Source organism: Tyto alba, unplaced genomic scaffold, assembly GCF_018691265.1.
Source record: "Tyto alba isolate M040663 unplaced genomic scaffold, T.alba_DEE_v4.0 Super-Scaffold_14, whole genome shotgun sequence".
NCBI classification, from domain to species: Eukaryota; Metazoa; Chordata; class Aves; order Strigiformes; family Tytonidae; genus Tyto; species Tyto alba.
Window position 1 is genome coordinate 32,883,506 of NW_024881276.1, and position 12,587 is coordinate 32,896,092.

At 36.2% G+C, this 12,587-nt stretch overlaps 1 protein-coding gene across 3 annotated transcripts in view; it reads right to left on the minus strand.

The window, feature by feature from the left end:
• Nucleotides 1-500: 500 nt before the first annotated feature.
• The window catches only part of GABPA (GA binding protein transcription factor subunit alpha), a 28,364-nt gene continuing 16,277 nt past the window's right edge, over nt 501-12,587 (minus strand). For 2 of the 3 annotated variants that reach the window (XM_033009959.2, XM_033009950.2), the window contains exons 6-10: nt 11,347-11,541; nt 10,495-10,551; nt 9,349-9,489; nt 7,730-7,922; nt 501-3,316 (exon numbers count right to left, since the gene is read on the minus strand). In XM_033009959.2, coding sequence (XP_032865850.1) covers nt 3,088-3,316; nt 7,730-7,922; nt 9,349-9,489; nt 10,495-10,551; nt 11,347-11,541 — 815 coding nt within the window. In that variant the 3' untranslated portion in view covers nt 501-3,087. The remainder of the gene's footprint in view (nt 3,317-7,729; nt 7,923-9,348; nt 9,490-10,494; nt 10,552-11,346; nt 11,542-12,587) is intronic. The other variant, XM_042788308.1, reaches the window with a different exon arrangement.

Genomic DNA, 12,587 nt, shown 5'->3' on the forward strand with positions numbered 1-12,587 from the left:
TTTACAGATCAACATGAACCTTTCAAATTTAAACACTGCTAAAAGTATAAACCTATTTTACAGGGCTCCATTTTGTCTTACTATTAGGTTTCCATAATTTTTATCAAGGCACCATTTTGAAATTTACAGTTAAGATGTTAAAGCTGTTGCAATGATGAAGGGCACTGAGTTCCAGTTTAAAAGTAGAAACACATAGCCAAGTACTGAGTCAAAGAAGATGCATCTTCAGAATTTAAGGTCTGCCTTCTTCCTGTAATGAGCTTGTGATCTTAAGAGTAATGAGAGTAAAGTGCATGTATTAATCATTAAACTGGTTGCACCTGAATGACACTACAAATGATTTTCTGGAAAATTGAGAAGTCAACAGGCATTAGCTGTATAACATTTTTATTTTACTATATTGACATTTTATGCACAAATATTTTATCAGAGTAAAAATAGAAAATAATTGTTTCATGTAAAATTACCAAAAAAATGCAAAACACAAAAGAAATACATAGTTATTAGCAGAGTATAAGTGTCTTTATTTAAAAAGTATGCAAAAAACCTTCAGTTTTACAAAAAATTTGGAATATTCTATGTTTTCCTTCTGGCAGCAACAGAACAACCTTTGACAATATATTCTACATCTTTTATTTTAGTGAAGACATCAAGTTAGTCACAGATTTCTCCCTCAACTACAGAGAATGTGACAGTGATTTTATACCATTTGAAAGATTCCTTCTTTACTAATTGGAACATGGTGGAAAAGCAGATGATCCCACAACAAAGAACCCAAAGGACTAGCATACCTACTGAAAAGCTGCAAAATAATAATTGGATGTATTTACAAAGAAAGTGTGTGATATCAGAAGTTTCCCCTAGGGGGCTTATCAGGTAGCAAGAACATTCGGGGAATAAAGTATCGATAGTAGATTTCTATTTTGCTGTTCGTTTATCATCCCCCGCTCCAGTTTGATCTAGAAAGCTGATATTTTAAGCTTCTCCTCTTTTCATACTGTATTTTAACTAAAAAGGCCTCTCATCAATTCTGTTAAATAAAATTAGTGACTTGTATTTGGACTTCTGCTCAGTAATGGAACGGTATTATACACATAGTTGCTGCCACCAAACTCCCAGCTTCATCTTATTCTTAGTAAGCAAACCTGAAACCTGCACCTATTTGCGTAAGTCACCTCAAACACATACCAGCTGGTGGGATCAGACTACTGTAACAGGAATAAATGGATTGATGGTTGACCTCTTCTGACAGATGCATTTAGGTATTTTGCTCAGGGCTTAAGATTTGAAAAATAAAATAAAATAAACCCAGCATGCTCAGTAGATGAAGTGCTTTAACAGCTCAAGAATTAAAACAATATTAAGATTTACTGAAAGAATCTGGAAAAAAAAAAAAGTATAATCATGGTGATGATAAAAAAATCTAGAACTACATGCAAGATTTCCAGTTAAGCAAGAACTATCTGCAGATGAACATCCACCTATAAACAAAAAGCTTTGTCCTCAATGCATCTTCAAAATATACATGAGTCTTCTGTGTTCTTTGCTCTCGGTCTGCAAGTATGACCATTCTTTTTCAGATCAAGAGCGACAGTCCAGTGCTCTTGCTAGTTGGTATAAACACATTTTATGTTTAGAACCTCAATGTACCAGCACTTTTTATTTAAGGTTTAAGAGTAATTCAATCCTCCACAGAATTAAAGGTTTTCCCTTATAAATTTGCATTTTAATAGTTCAAGTGTTACCAGATGGGGTTTCACTTATAAAAAGTTGGAAAATATGCACAGTGACATATTTATACTGTTTAATAACATGAAGGGGCAAAAGCAAACCCAAAATTGCACCATTTCCAGCCATCAAAAGAAACAGTCTAAAAGGCATCAGTATAGAAGCTCAAAAGTTGCAGCCTACTTTTTTCTGCACGCATCTTTGCATGAAGTACTCTCCATAGCTCAGAACTCAGGATACATTCCAAGTATTTCTATTCATCATCCAGCCTTCAAATTGCACCCAAACTCTGGAGCATACATTTGGCCTGTGAAGCTTCAAAAATATCAGTTGAAGTTCAAAAAGAATTAAATAAAAACTACATCTTTGTATTTTAATGTCAGACTGTACAATAATTTGGAAATCAAACTTCAGTTCTCTGTCAAACTATTTTCAATTTGCATTTTGTTTCTAGACAGGGACTACTGACTGTGATTAACTTAAGTCTTCAGTTACTAAGGTTTATTACCCTGTAGGTATAAGCACCTTGTAGAATAGAGCATTAAAACTCCCCACCAAAACAAACTACTCTTTGGGTGAGGGCTATTTTTTCAAGTTTTCAAATCACCTGATGGGGTGTGGTACTGGGGGAAGAAGTTTGTCTTCGCTTTTTGCTAAATGGCTAGCGTTAACAATGTCTTTCAAAACAGGTAAGTACTTGCCCTCATATATGCATATTATCTACACATTACAATGAAATACTCATAATTGGCTTTTCACCCAAGCCAGATCTAAACCTGGATCTCATTCTTCAGCACTGATCTTCAGTTCGGTCTGGTCTTAGTTTCCTTTGCTTATGAACACAGAAGGTACTTTAAGAACCTGATGCTTTGTAATGTTTAATGTGCCTTTCAGCTCTGCTTGATTAAATGAGAATAATGAACATGTTTAACTTTGAAAGCATCAAATGCCATTTGGTAGTTCAGCAGAGAACAAAAGACCGGAAAGAGCTGAGTTCAGACAGCTGATCAGCCTGCCTGCTGTAGGTACTTCATTTTTTTAAAAATTGCTGCAAAAATTACTTTATGCAGCTGTGGACACGGAGCACTAACCAATTCAACCTTTCTCACCAATTTCAAATTGCATACCATAGAGGTCCTGACTCAAAGTTGCAGAAGTTGTGGTGATCCCTTAACTTATATTGAAATATATGCTGTTAAAAGATCCAGATTTATGCGAGTCCCAGTTCTTTACAGAAAATCATGCTCTATATTGTACTGTCAAGAAGCAAAAGAAGTTTCCAATTCTGATAAAGTAAGAGCAACAATTGCTCTGGTTATGTAGGAAAGGCCTTAGGCTCCCACCTTCATGTCCTAGTGCTTAATTATCTTTCTCCGTTTGCAGGGATGCTGTAGCTAGAGCCACTGCTGTAACTGGTTGTGCAATGCCATGGAGCTGCATCTTGGCTAGTTTCTTCTGCTCACATTCTGTGACCAACCGATTCAACTCTGCTGCACTGTATCCAATGAGAGTTTTCAAGTCGCAGACAAATTTGTACACAAATCTCTTGCCTTGAACTTTGCAGATCATGTCTCCATCATAGTAATACCTGTAAAAACAAAACAAAACAAGAAAAAAAAGAAAAAAATAAAATTAAAAAAATCCATGTAAATTTTCAGCATCTGCAACTTCCATATGCATTGATTATTTACTTAAGGTCAATTGGAGGCCAAAATATGAATCTTCTTCTCATCAAGATTCTCATATACTTGCAAAACCAAGATACAGTTTAGGCATTTTCTTATATGAGAAAAAGGGAAAGGGTTGAAAATTGTCCCTGTACCTTGATACATTAAAGAGACACAAAACACAGTAATTATTTTATAGGCAGTCAGAAGCACCAGTTCAGAACTGAAGGCCTTGGAGCAGTTTAAAAACAGCTTGGGGTGCAATAAGTTTTCTATAGTGCTTTGCCTTAGTAAGAAAATATTCCTCCCCTCATTATGGTCCTTTGCTTTCCTTACTCTTGTCTCCGCTTTTCTGAGGAAAAAATTTATGTTGGAAACACTGTGAAAAATAACATTGTAGTTTCTATGATACTAAAGCAGCCATTCCCTGCCTTTTGTTTTCAAAGAAGGAAGTAAAACTATAAAAGCATGGTGTTTGGTTTGTTTGTTTCTTTGTTTTTGTTTTGTTTTGTTTTTAGTTGAGATGCTGGCATCCTTTGCCTTTATTTACAACTAAAAGTGACTCCTCTATGAATACTTTTTACATTGTGTCACAAAAGAATTATCAGACTGGGCAGAAATTCAGTAAAGATAACAAAGTCTGTATGACACACTGTACTCCAGAGACATTATAAAACTTTAGGTGCTACCCATAAAACAGAAGTTAAAATTTTACAGTTTTCTTGCTGTTCTTGTCTCACTGCAGGCATTAACAGAACATGCCACATTTCTCATCAAAAAAACCTAAGCAGCTGGGACATAACTTGGACTTGATAAGGTTAACAAGCTTGTGAAAAATTTGAAAAAAAAAAAAAAAAAACAAAAAAAACCCCCACACAATTTAATTTCCTCAAAATCATCACCCAAATATAGTACAAATGAGCCCAGATTTCTTGACTGTCTCAATCCTCTGAGTGACATGCTTGTAAAGCAAAGATGATTCTCATCCACCAGCAAAATTAAGTCAATTAAAAGACTAACTTCTGTCTCCCAGCTCTAGTGGAAAAGAGATAAGAATCCAACCATGTTTCTTCAGACACCTCAAATTCTGGAAAAAAGCCTTTTAATTCCTTACTTTTGAGGGTCAGGATCTAAGCAACAGGACTAAAGCAAATAAAGGGTGAGAGACAGACTATGTAGAAAAAATGCTGGCAAGCCTGATGGCTACTGATACAGTGCAAGAAGCCTCAGAAGTCTGTTATGGAGTACAAGAACTGTCTAAATAGCTTGCTATTGCTCTGTGGGTAAAGTCTGGTTGGTTTGCCAAACCCCTCCTTCACCTTTTTCCCAAATGACATATAGTTATATAAAAGCTTCCTCTTCAGTCCTTCTACCTCCGCTCCCCCAAGCTAACTCCTGCGCCTTCCTCAACTCCTCTGTTTCCTTCTCCCCACCATTATGCTCGTCCTTAACCTCTACGCAGCACTTCCCCCCCCCAGCCCTACCCTCCACAGCATCTTCCTGGCAGCAGCTGAAGGATCTGTGTCTGTGTGGTGTCCATCACATTCAGCCTCCCGGCGAGGCAGAGAGGTTTTGTTACAACTGGTTGGATGAACCACGTAACCTAGAGGGTGGGATGCTTGTTTCTGTCCAGTCATGCAGTACAGGGCAGAACTGGGTAAAGATTAGTGATGTATATCCTGGTGTATCCCTCATGTGTGAAACACAGCATAGTTTAGAGCGTGGGAACACTAGGCAGGCACTCGTGCTGAATGTGACAGGGTACTGGACATAGAGAAACTGGGGAACTGGGAGCTGTGCTCACCTGGGTCAGTAAGAACCATCTGCAGAAAGCCAGAGTTTGTAAAATGTGGCCATGGCATAGGTCAAGTGGGGGTTTTTTGCGTTTTTTTGTTTGTTTCTTTTTAAAAGTTATTTAACTCTGTACAAGCATTTATTATTGTACAACAACGTCTGTCTCAAAATAATGCTTTAGAAAGATGCCTTACAAAACTGAGTAAATTTCTTTAAATTATCCGCTTATTCAAAAATACAGAAAGCTGTAAGTAAATATGCAAGTTTATAAAGCTGTAGTTACTGGAATGTTCCAAGTCACATGAAAGCTTTGCTTCAGAATAATACAGGAATTATTTTTCTTCAAGTCTTATTTCCCTACTGGATAACAAAACAGATGTTGATTTTACAAAATTTATCAAGGCGTATGTAACAAAAAAATCTGCTCTTCTATTTTTCACCCTGTCCTAGCTTCTATACTGCCTGGTCTTCCTACAGCTGGGCAGAAGAGCTAGCACATTTCTCAATAATATCAACATAATTTTCTTTATTAACCAACAATTGACATGGTAATTTCAGTACATTGGTAAATAAAACATACTACCATTTAATAAAACTTTAGCTTGGCAACAGTGTTTATCATGGGAGTAGCAAGCAGCATTAAACATCCCTTCAGGCATTCAAGTGTTAGAAAACATGTCAATATTGATGCAGCTGCCAAAATGGCAACATTTTGAAGAATGTGATTTCTGTAATTCTGTGAATAAAATATAAATGCAAAACTTCTCTAATAGTGATTTATGCAAATTACTGTGCAGACATCTGTTTAATATCCCAGTGATAAGAACATTATTCTAAAGTTCTTCAGCTGCCTTTGAGATCTTCTGAAGGGTTTTTTGACACACACACACACACACCCAAATAGCATCATTTATGTATTTTTTATGCTCCTGAAAGTTTTCACAAATACCTTCAGTACACAAACATACAGATTCACAAAAACAGGTTGGAAATATGGGAATAGTATTGCAACAATACAGGCTGAGGAGCAGCTCTACTGGAAAGGTCCAGCTTTGGGCAGAAGGTTGGACCAGAGGCCTCCTGAGGCCCTTCCCACCCAAGGGATTCTGTGATCCTATGAAAAAGTAGCATCCTAATTTAATATATAAGCAATGCAAGAACAGCCATACAAGACCAGGCTAAAAATCTACCTAGAACAGGATATGGACTCCAACAGACCAAAAGAGGACACTTAAGGAAAAGCATGGAATTAGAGCAAGCATGTATCGATGCTCTTCCTCGCTTTCAATAATCTGGGGCTCAGGAACTTTTGGAAGTTGCATCTTTCCATACCTAGTATCCTTCAAAATATTTATTTTTCATTAATTTGTCCAGTTTCCTCTCAAACTCATGAAATAATCCTGGCATCCACAATACTGTGCCTAAAGAAGTTACAAGACAGACGAAAGGGTGTAGTTAGGCTGCCAGTTTCTTCTCATGTCTCCTGTTGATGTAAATGAGCTGTCATTCTTTACTGACTCTATGCCAGTCCTGGTCTTCTAGACTTCAGTCTCCCCCAGTGAAAGCACTCATTCAGCATTATGCATATTGATGTTATTTAAATCCTCCCTAAAAGACTAAAGAAAGCTAGAATATGGTTACTTTACCATCATTTCTCACAGAGGTATTTTTAAATAGATGTTGATTTTTGTTTTTATTTTTTTTAAACAAGTAAACTTGTTTAGTAAAATAGATGAGTTTACTTCCTTTTAAAAAAATATAATGTAGCCCAAAGTGGAAATGCTGAAAAGTAAATATCAGACCCCAGACTTCAGCCAATATGCAACTTACTCATATAAAAAGAGTTTCTAAAACTGCTTAAATAATTTGCAGGATTAGGCTGTAAATACCTTTCTTGAAAAGTAATCAAGAGAAATAGATTTAACCATCGGAATAGGAAATTAGAAGTTCAGTCTTAACCATAAGAACAATGGAATGGATCAATGAATATCTGAACTTAGAAAAAGTTTTGTTACATACAGAAAACATACGGAAAACCACTAATGATTACGTAATTATAGGAACATATCCACTTTATACCTTAACAAGAGTAAGAAGAACATGAACCAGTAAGCTGTAAAATATAAAAATAAGTCAATAATTCTAAGTATTTACATATTTCTGTACCTTTCACCAATAATCAATATTGTCAGTCTCACTACTAAAAGAATAAATACTGAAGATACATCAAAAAAGAAATATATTTTCAAAAAGTGAGCTACCGATATTAACTATCATGTCAGTGTTCAATAATCCTGAAAAAAGAAAATATATTTTCAAGAAGTTATTGTACTAGTTTTAAAAACAGAAAACCCCAGAGAAATCCAACAAATACCTTGCTCCTAAAACTAGTAAGATCTGAGGGGAAGGAGTAGCTTCAGAGGATCTGTTTATCCCTTTACTAAAAAAGCCGAAAGTCTTGCATTATGATAGTTAAAAATAAAGTAGCCGAGTGAAAACAAATCACTTCATACCGGATCAGTTCCTAAAGTTAATCTTACCTCAAAGCCCGACTAAGCTTCTCATAGTTCATTGTGGGTTTGTTTTTGCGCTGTCCCCATTTTTGTGCAACTAGTTCAGGTTGATTCAATTTAAACTCTCCTTCATCACCAACCCAAGAAATACAGTCCCGAGCATCTTTGTCAGTGAGAAGTTCTAATAAAAACTGCCACAACTGGATCTGGCCATTGTTTCCTGTTGAAATAGGAGTAACAAGATCCATTTCAATTAGTCCTTTTTATGTTTTCCTCAGAGCTAAAAATTTTCAACCAGCATATGGAAGCAAACCAACATAGAATATAAGATGGAAGGGAAAACTTGCACTTAATTAATTTCTTCTAATATTTTTTAAACATTTTCTCCCAAAGTCATCAGTATTAAACTATTAAAAAATAAGCTGATGAATACAGAAAAAAAAATAACAAGATTTCTCATAAATCTGTCCCTAGAGCTTAAAAAAAAAATAATCATGTAACACTACACACAGTCATTTAGACACACATCTATCCCTAAAATATAGCAGATTTAGCAAGAGCTGATCGTTCCTCTTCAGGCATATAAACACACACACATATATACGTATGTGTATACATATATGTATATCTATATAACTATATAGATATATGCAATAGAAGTTTTTATAAAAGTAGCTTAGTCTCAAATTTTAATGATATATTAGAAATAGAAGAAAAACACACCCCAAACTTCAGCTTACATCAATATAACACATTTTATGTCCAATTATTAAGGTTCCTTTTTAACTCAAGTACCTGCAGTTAAATTCTTAAATTTTCAATGGGATACAGATAGCAGACCTAATGTCTAAAGGGAGAAACACAGAGTATTCCCCACTGATGTTAGCTGATAAAATCCTGGCCTAAGAATACTGAATGACATCATAACAGACTTTTATGGAGAGTTTAAAACAACTAAAAATTCAAGGGGAAGGAGAGGAAAGGATTTAATAGGAAAATTCACAACCATTGAGAGAACCAAAGCAAAAAATGACAGTATGAAAAAAATAAGATAAAGAAATTAAGATGAATTAGTAATAATCAAAGAGTATGTATAAATAACAGTAATTCCAAAAATAAATCACAGATTTAGTGTGCAGTTTTCCAGAAGGTGCATTCATTTAACAAAACAAGAAACCTGAAACTTGCTAAATTCTAAAGTCACAAAACTGAGAGCATGGGGAGAGGTGGGGCAGAGGAGGGGAACAAGGAGAGCAAGTAGTAGCTAGGCTAAGATTCTACAACATACAGTTTATTTTCTCCCTCTCCTGGAAATTAAAAGTGGAAAGAAGTTAAAAGTGTGAATAAATGCTGTGCAGTGGTTTGAGAGGACAGACTGTTAAGGGACAGAAACAATTTTATGCATTTTATTTGATGCAGGACTCAAAAGCTGCAGCACTACGCTAACATTGTGCCAGGGTGAGCCTACAAACCTGCCAGGTCTGCATGTGCTTGTGATATATTTTGTTGCTACAGTCCCCTTCATACTACATGGACTTCTGCAAATCTCACACTGAGACTGATAAAGATGTGTTCTACAAAACTGTATTTCAAATTAATGAGTAACTCTTTACTGCATTTGCATTTAAAAATAATGGAGACGATACCTGTTCTGTTCCCAGGGGAACTTCTATCTTCCCCAGAGATCCTTGGAGCTCTCTGTACTTTAGCTGCTTTTGCACTGCTGTTTATTACTTTAATGGTGGTTGGGGTAGCAGGCTGTACAGATGCTGGAATAATCTGCACAGCTGTAAAGCAGAGAACATTGCAAAACATCAATTATAAATTGCTGGCACAGAAATAGGCATATATTATTTATTACCTGCATTACCATAACGTCTAGGAGCTCTTTTTTTCCTTTGCTAAAAAGACACACTGTATAAGTCACAATAGTAAGAATAATGTAAAGACTTTTTGCTTCTTATAGTAGAAACTGTGGCTTTAGACTTGTAGTAGAGATGACACATGACAGGTAAAACACCAGCTTTAGTTTACTATATGTATTACATGTTTCCATAAAAAACCCCAAACCTTTCATGCCTTTGTTTTCAACTTTATGCTGTTCCTATCTGATCTACCCTAATGTAGTTTTCTCCATAGTCACTGTACAACCCTCCATACCTGCTATTCAAACAGCAATTAAATACCCTTCTATTGCAATGGTCTAAGAGGATGCTATACATGGCCTATCTAGATAACATATAAGCTGCTTACAAGTCTTCTGAACATGGATTCATTTTAATAATTGATGATGCTGCTTCAGCTGGAAGAATGAGTTTCAAATAACTGGAAAGTTACTTCAATGTATTTTTCCTAGCATTGGTTTCTAAGCAAGTCCTCTTTCACACGCCTGTTCAGTTTTTGGAAACGCTTTCTTTTGAAATCATAACATTTTAATATATCTATTAATCAATGCAATATATAACCTAAAAAAAACAGAACAACTCAAGACCTCAAAAATATATCTTAGACAGCTTATTTCAAGACAGGGGGAAATCTACTATCCAAAATGAAAGTTAGAAACTTTCATAGTTCAGGTCAAACACCACCTTTCAGCCAATAACAAAACATCAAGAAGCTCAACATTTTGCTTCGAAGTTTAACACATGCCCTCCTCCCCTCACCAAAGAAAACTACTCTCTCTGGAGTGATTTTCTAAATGGTGTACTATTATAGTGCTAAACCAAAGAACAGTGTTAAACCTGCAAACAGTTAATTGGGTGATTTAACGGCTGGCAGAAAGAAGTACTTACGCTGATCAATAGTAACAGTTGCTATTTCTCCAGTGTGTTCTTGGCTAGCCAACACATCTGCAAATCAGTGAAAAGAAAAAAAAAAGCAAGTTTTTATTTAACCCACAAATGTCAAGTCACCTGAAGATCAAAACCTTTCATGGAGGAAAAAAATTAAAATTTGTTATCAGTTTGCAAGACACATGCATACCTCATGGTCTTATGAGTAGAGACTCTTAACGTCTGTCATTCAGTTCTTAGAAATAAGGACGTACATGGTGAATTTCAAGGTATCTTATGCATTCTCTATCTCCTAACACCTTTAGCTATATCATGTATATGAGGATGGAAATAGTCTTTAGTCTGCCAAATTATATCCAAGCATAGTAAATTTTAAATGAGCATATACATTATTGTATTATACACACAAAACACACCACTTATTGGTTGTGCTGTGTACAATCTAAAGATTTCATTGCCTATGCTTAATAATCTTCACTTCTATGACAGAGAGATATACATTAAATAACTCACAATCAATATTTAATTATAAAACCGTCAAATTCAGGAGATGGACAAACTAAAAATCTTTATTAAAACAAAGGAGGAATCATCATTCACTACTTCCTCCCTATTAGTTACGAGGTTTGACGAAAAGATGGGCAATGTTTAGTATGCAGACATGTTTTATAACAGCAGCCATTCTCACTAATACCTCCTGTTATCTTGTATTGATGCCCTCATTTTTACTGCCAATATTAAATACAGGAGAAACAACTGCTCACAATTGGTTTCATTTTTAAAGAAAGAAAAAAAAAGCAGGGGGGGAGAAGGGAGAATAACTTAAATCAGCTACAGAAAAATCACCCGTACACTTTCGAAGAAGCTCCAAATGGCTCCAGAGGATTTCTCCCCGTGGGACACGCTGGAAGAAGTCTTCTTGACTGAGGCTGCAGAGCTCCCGCCCAGGAATGCTGAGCGCACTGAGGTCAATGTCAGTCATGCTGAACTCCTTCATCACCCACACCACCCAGTGGAGCACCTGGTCTGTCGACCACTGCACTGGGTCTGGGAAAAGAGAGACAAAACACAAATCACCCCATTATATGCTACAAGGTTCCTCCTCTGTGAGGACAGAGAGCTAGCCCTTACTGTAACTGCTAACAAGAATGAAGTACAAGTGGCTTCTGATCCACAGCATTCAAATAAGCGTAGCCTAAAGTTCATTTTTTTGCTTGACTGTTTCTGAAGGCCTTTTAAAAAACTTTATATTTAAGGGGTTCTTGTTATCTATTTATTTCTTTTTTTAAAAGGGCCTGCTTCTAGGCCAGTCAGTGCTGCTATTCAGTGCAGCTATTCTAGCAACGGTATGTTTTCAATTATACAATCACTTTTATAAAAGAACATACATCAAGAAGTGTAGATACCATGACCAAAACTGACTGGATGGAAAGCTGACTCCTCTTGAAATGATGATGGAGCACTGTTGCTTGGTGGGGAGATGGAAAGGGCAAAAGACAGATTTTCTTTAGCAAAAGCTTTTACATCAGGACACCTGACATTTCTCAACCACAGAAAATAATTTTTTTTTTTTTTCATAGGTCTTTAGTTTAAAAACAGAGTAGTCTCTCTCACACCAGGAAGCTCTTCCTCAAATATTTTGATCACTATGTGATTACAATGAAATACTACATTCTAAACACATTCACTTTATCCCAGTTTCTATTTAAAATCATCATCTTACTGGGTTTGGCTGGGATGGAGTTAATTTTCTTTAAGCAGTCCATACAGTCCTGTGTTCTAGGCTGGTGATCAAAACAGTGTTGGTAGCATACTGATGTTTTAGCTACTGCTGAACAGCGCTTGCACAGTCCAGGTGTGATTGACTAAAGCCCAAGGGGTGGAACATGACTCTCCTACAATGGAAGAAGGCTCAGAGGAGATGGGCAAGAGAGAAGTGCCCATGCAGCTCTCAGAATAATGCAAAGCAGCTGGCTTTAACTCAACAAAAAGGAAGCCAAGGGTGGCCTTTGTTTTAGATAAACACCTATCAATAACTCAGTGAATCAACTGGTGGTGTAAATGTCTCCCTGAGGCAGTCAGACCAGCATAGG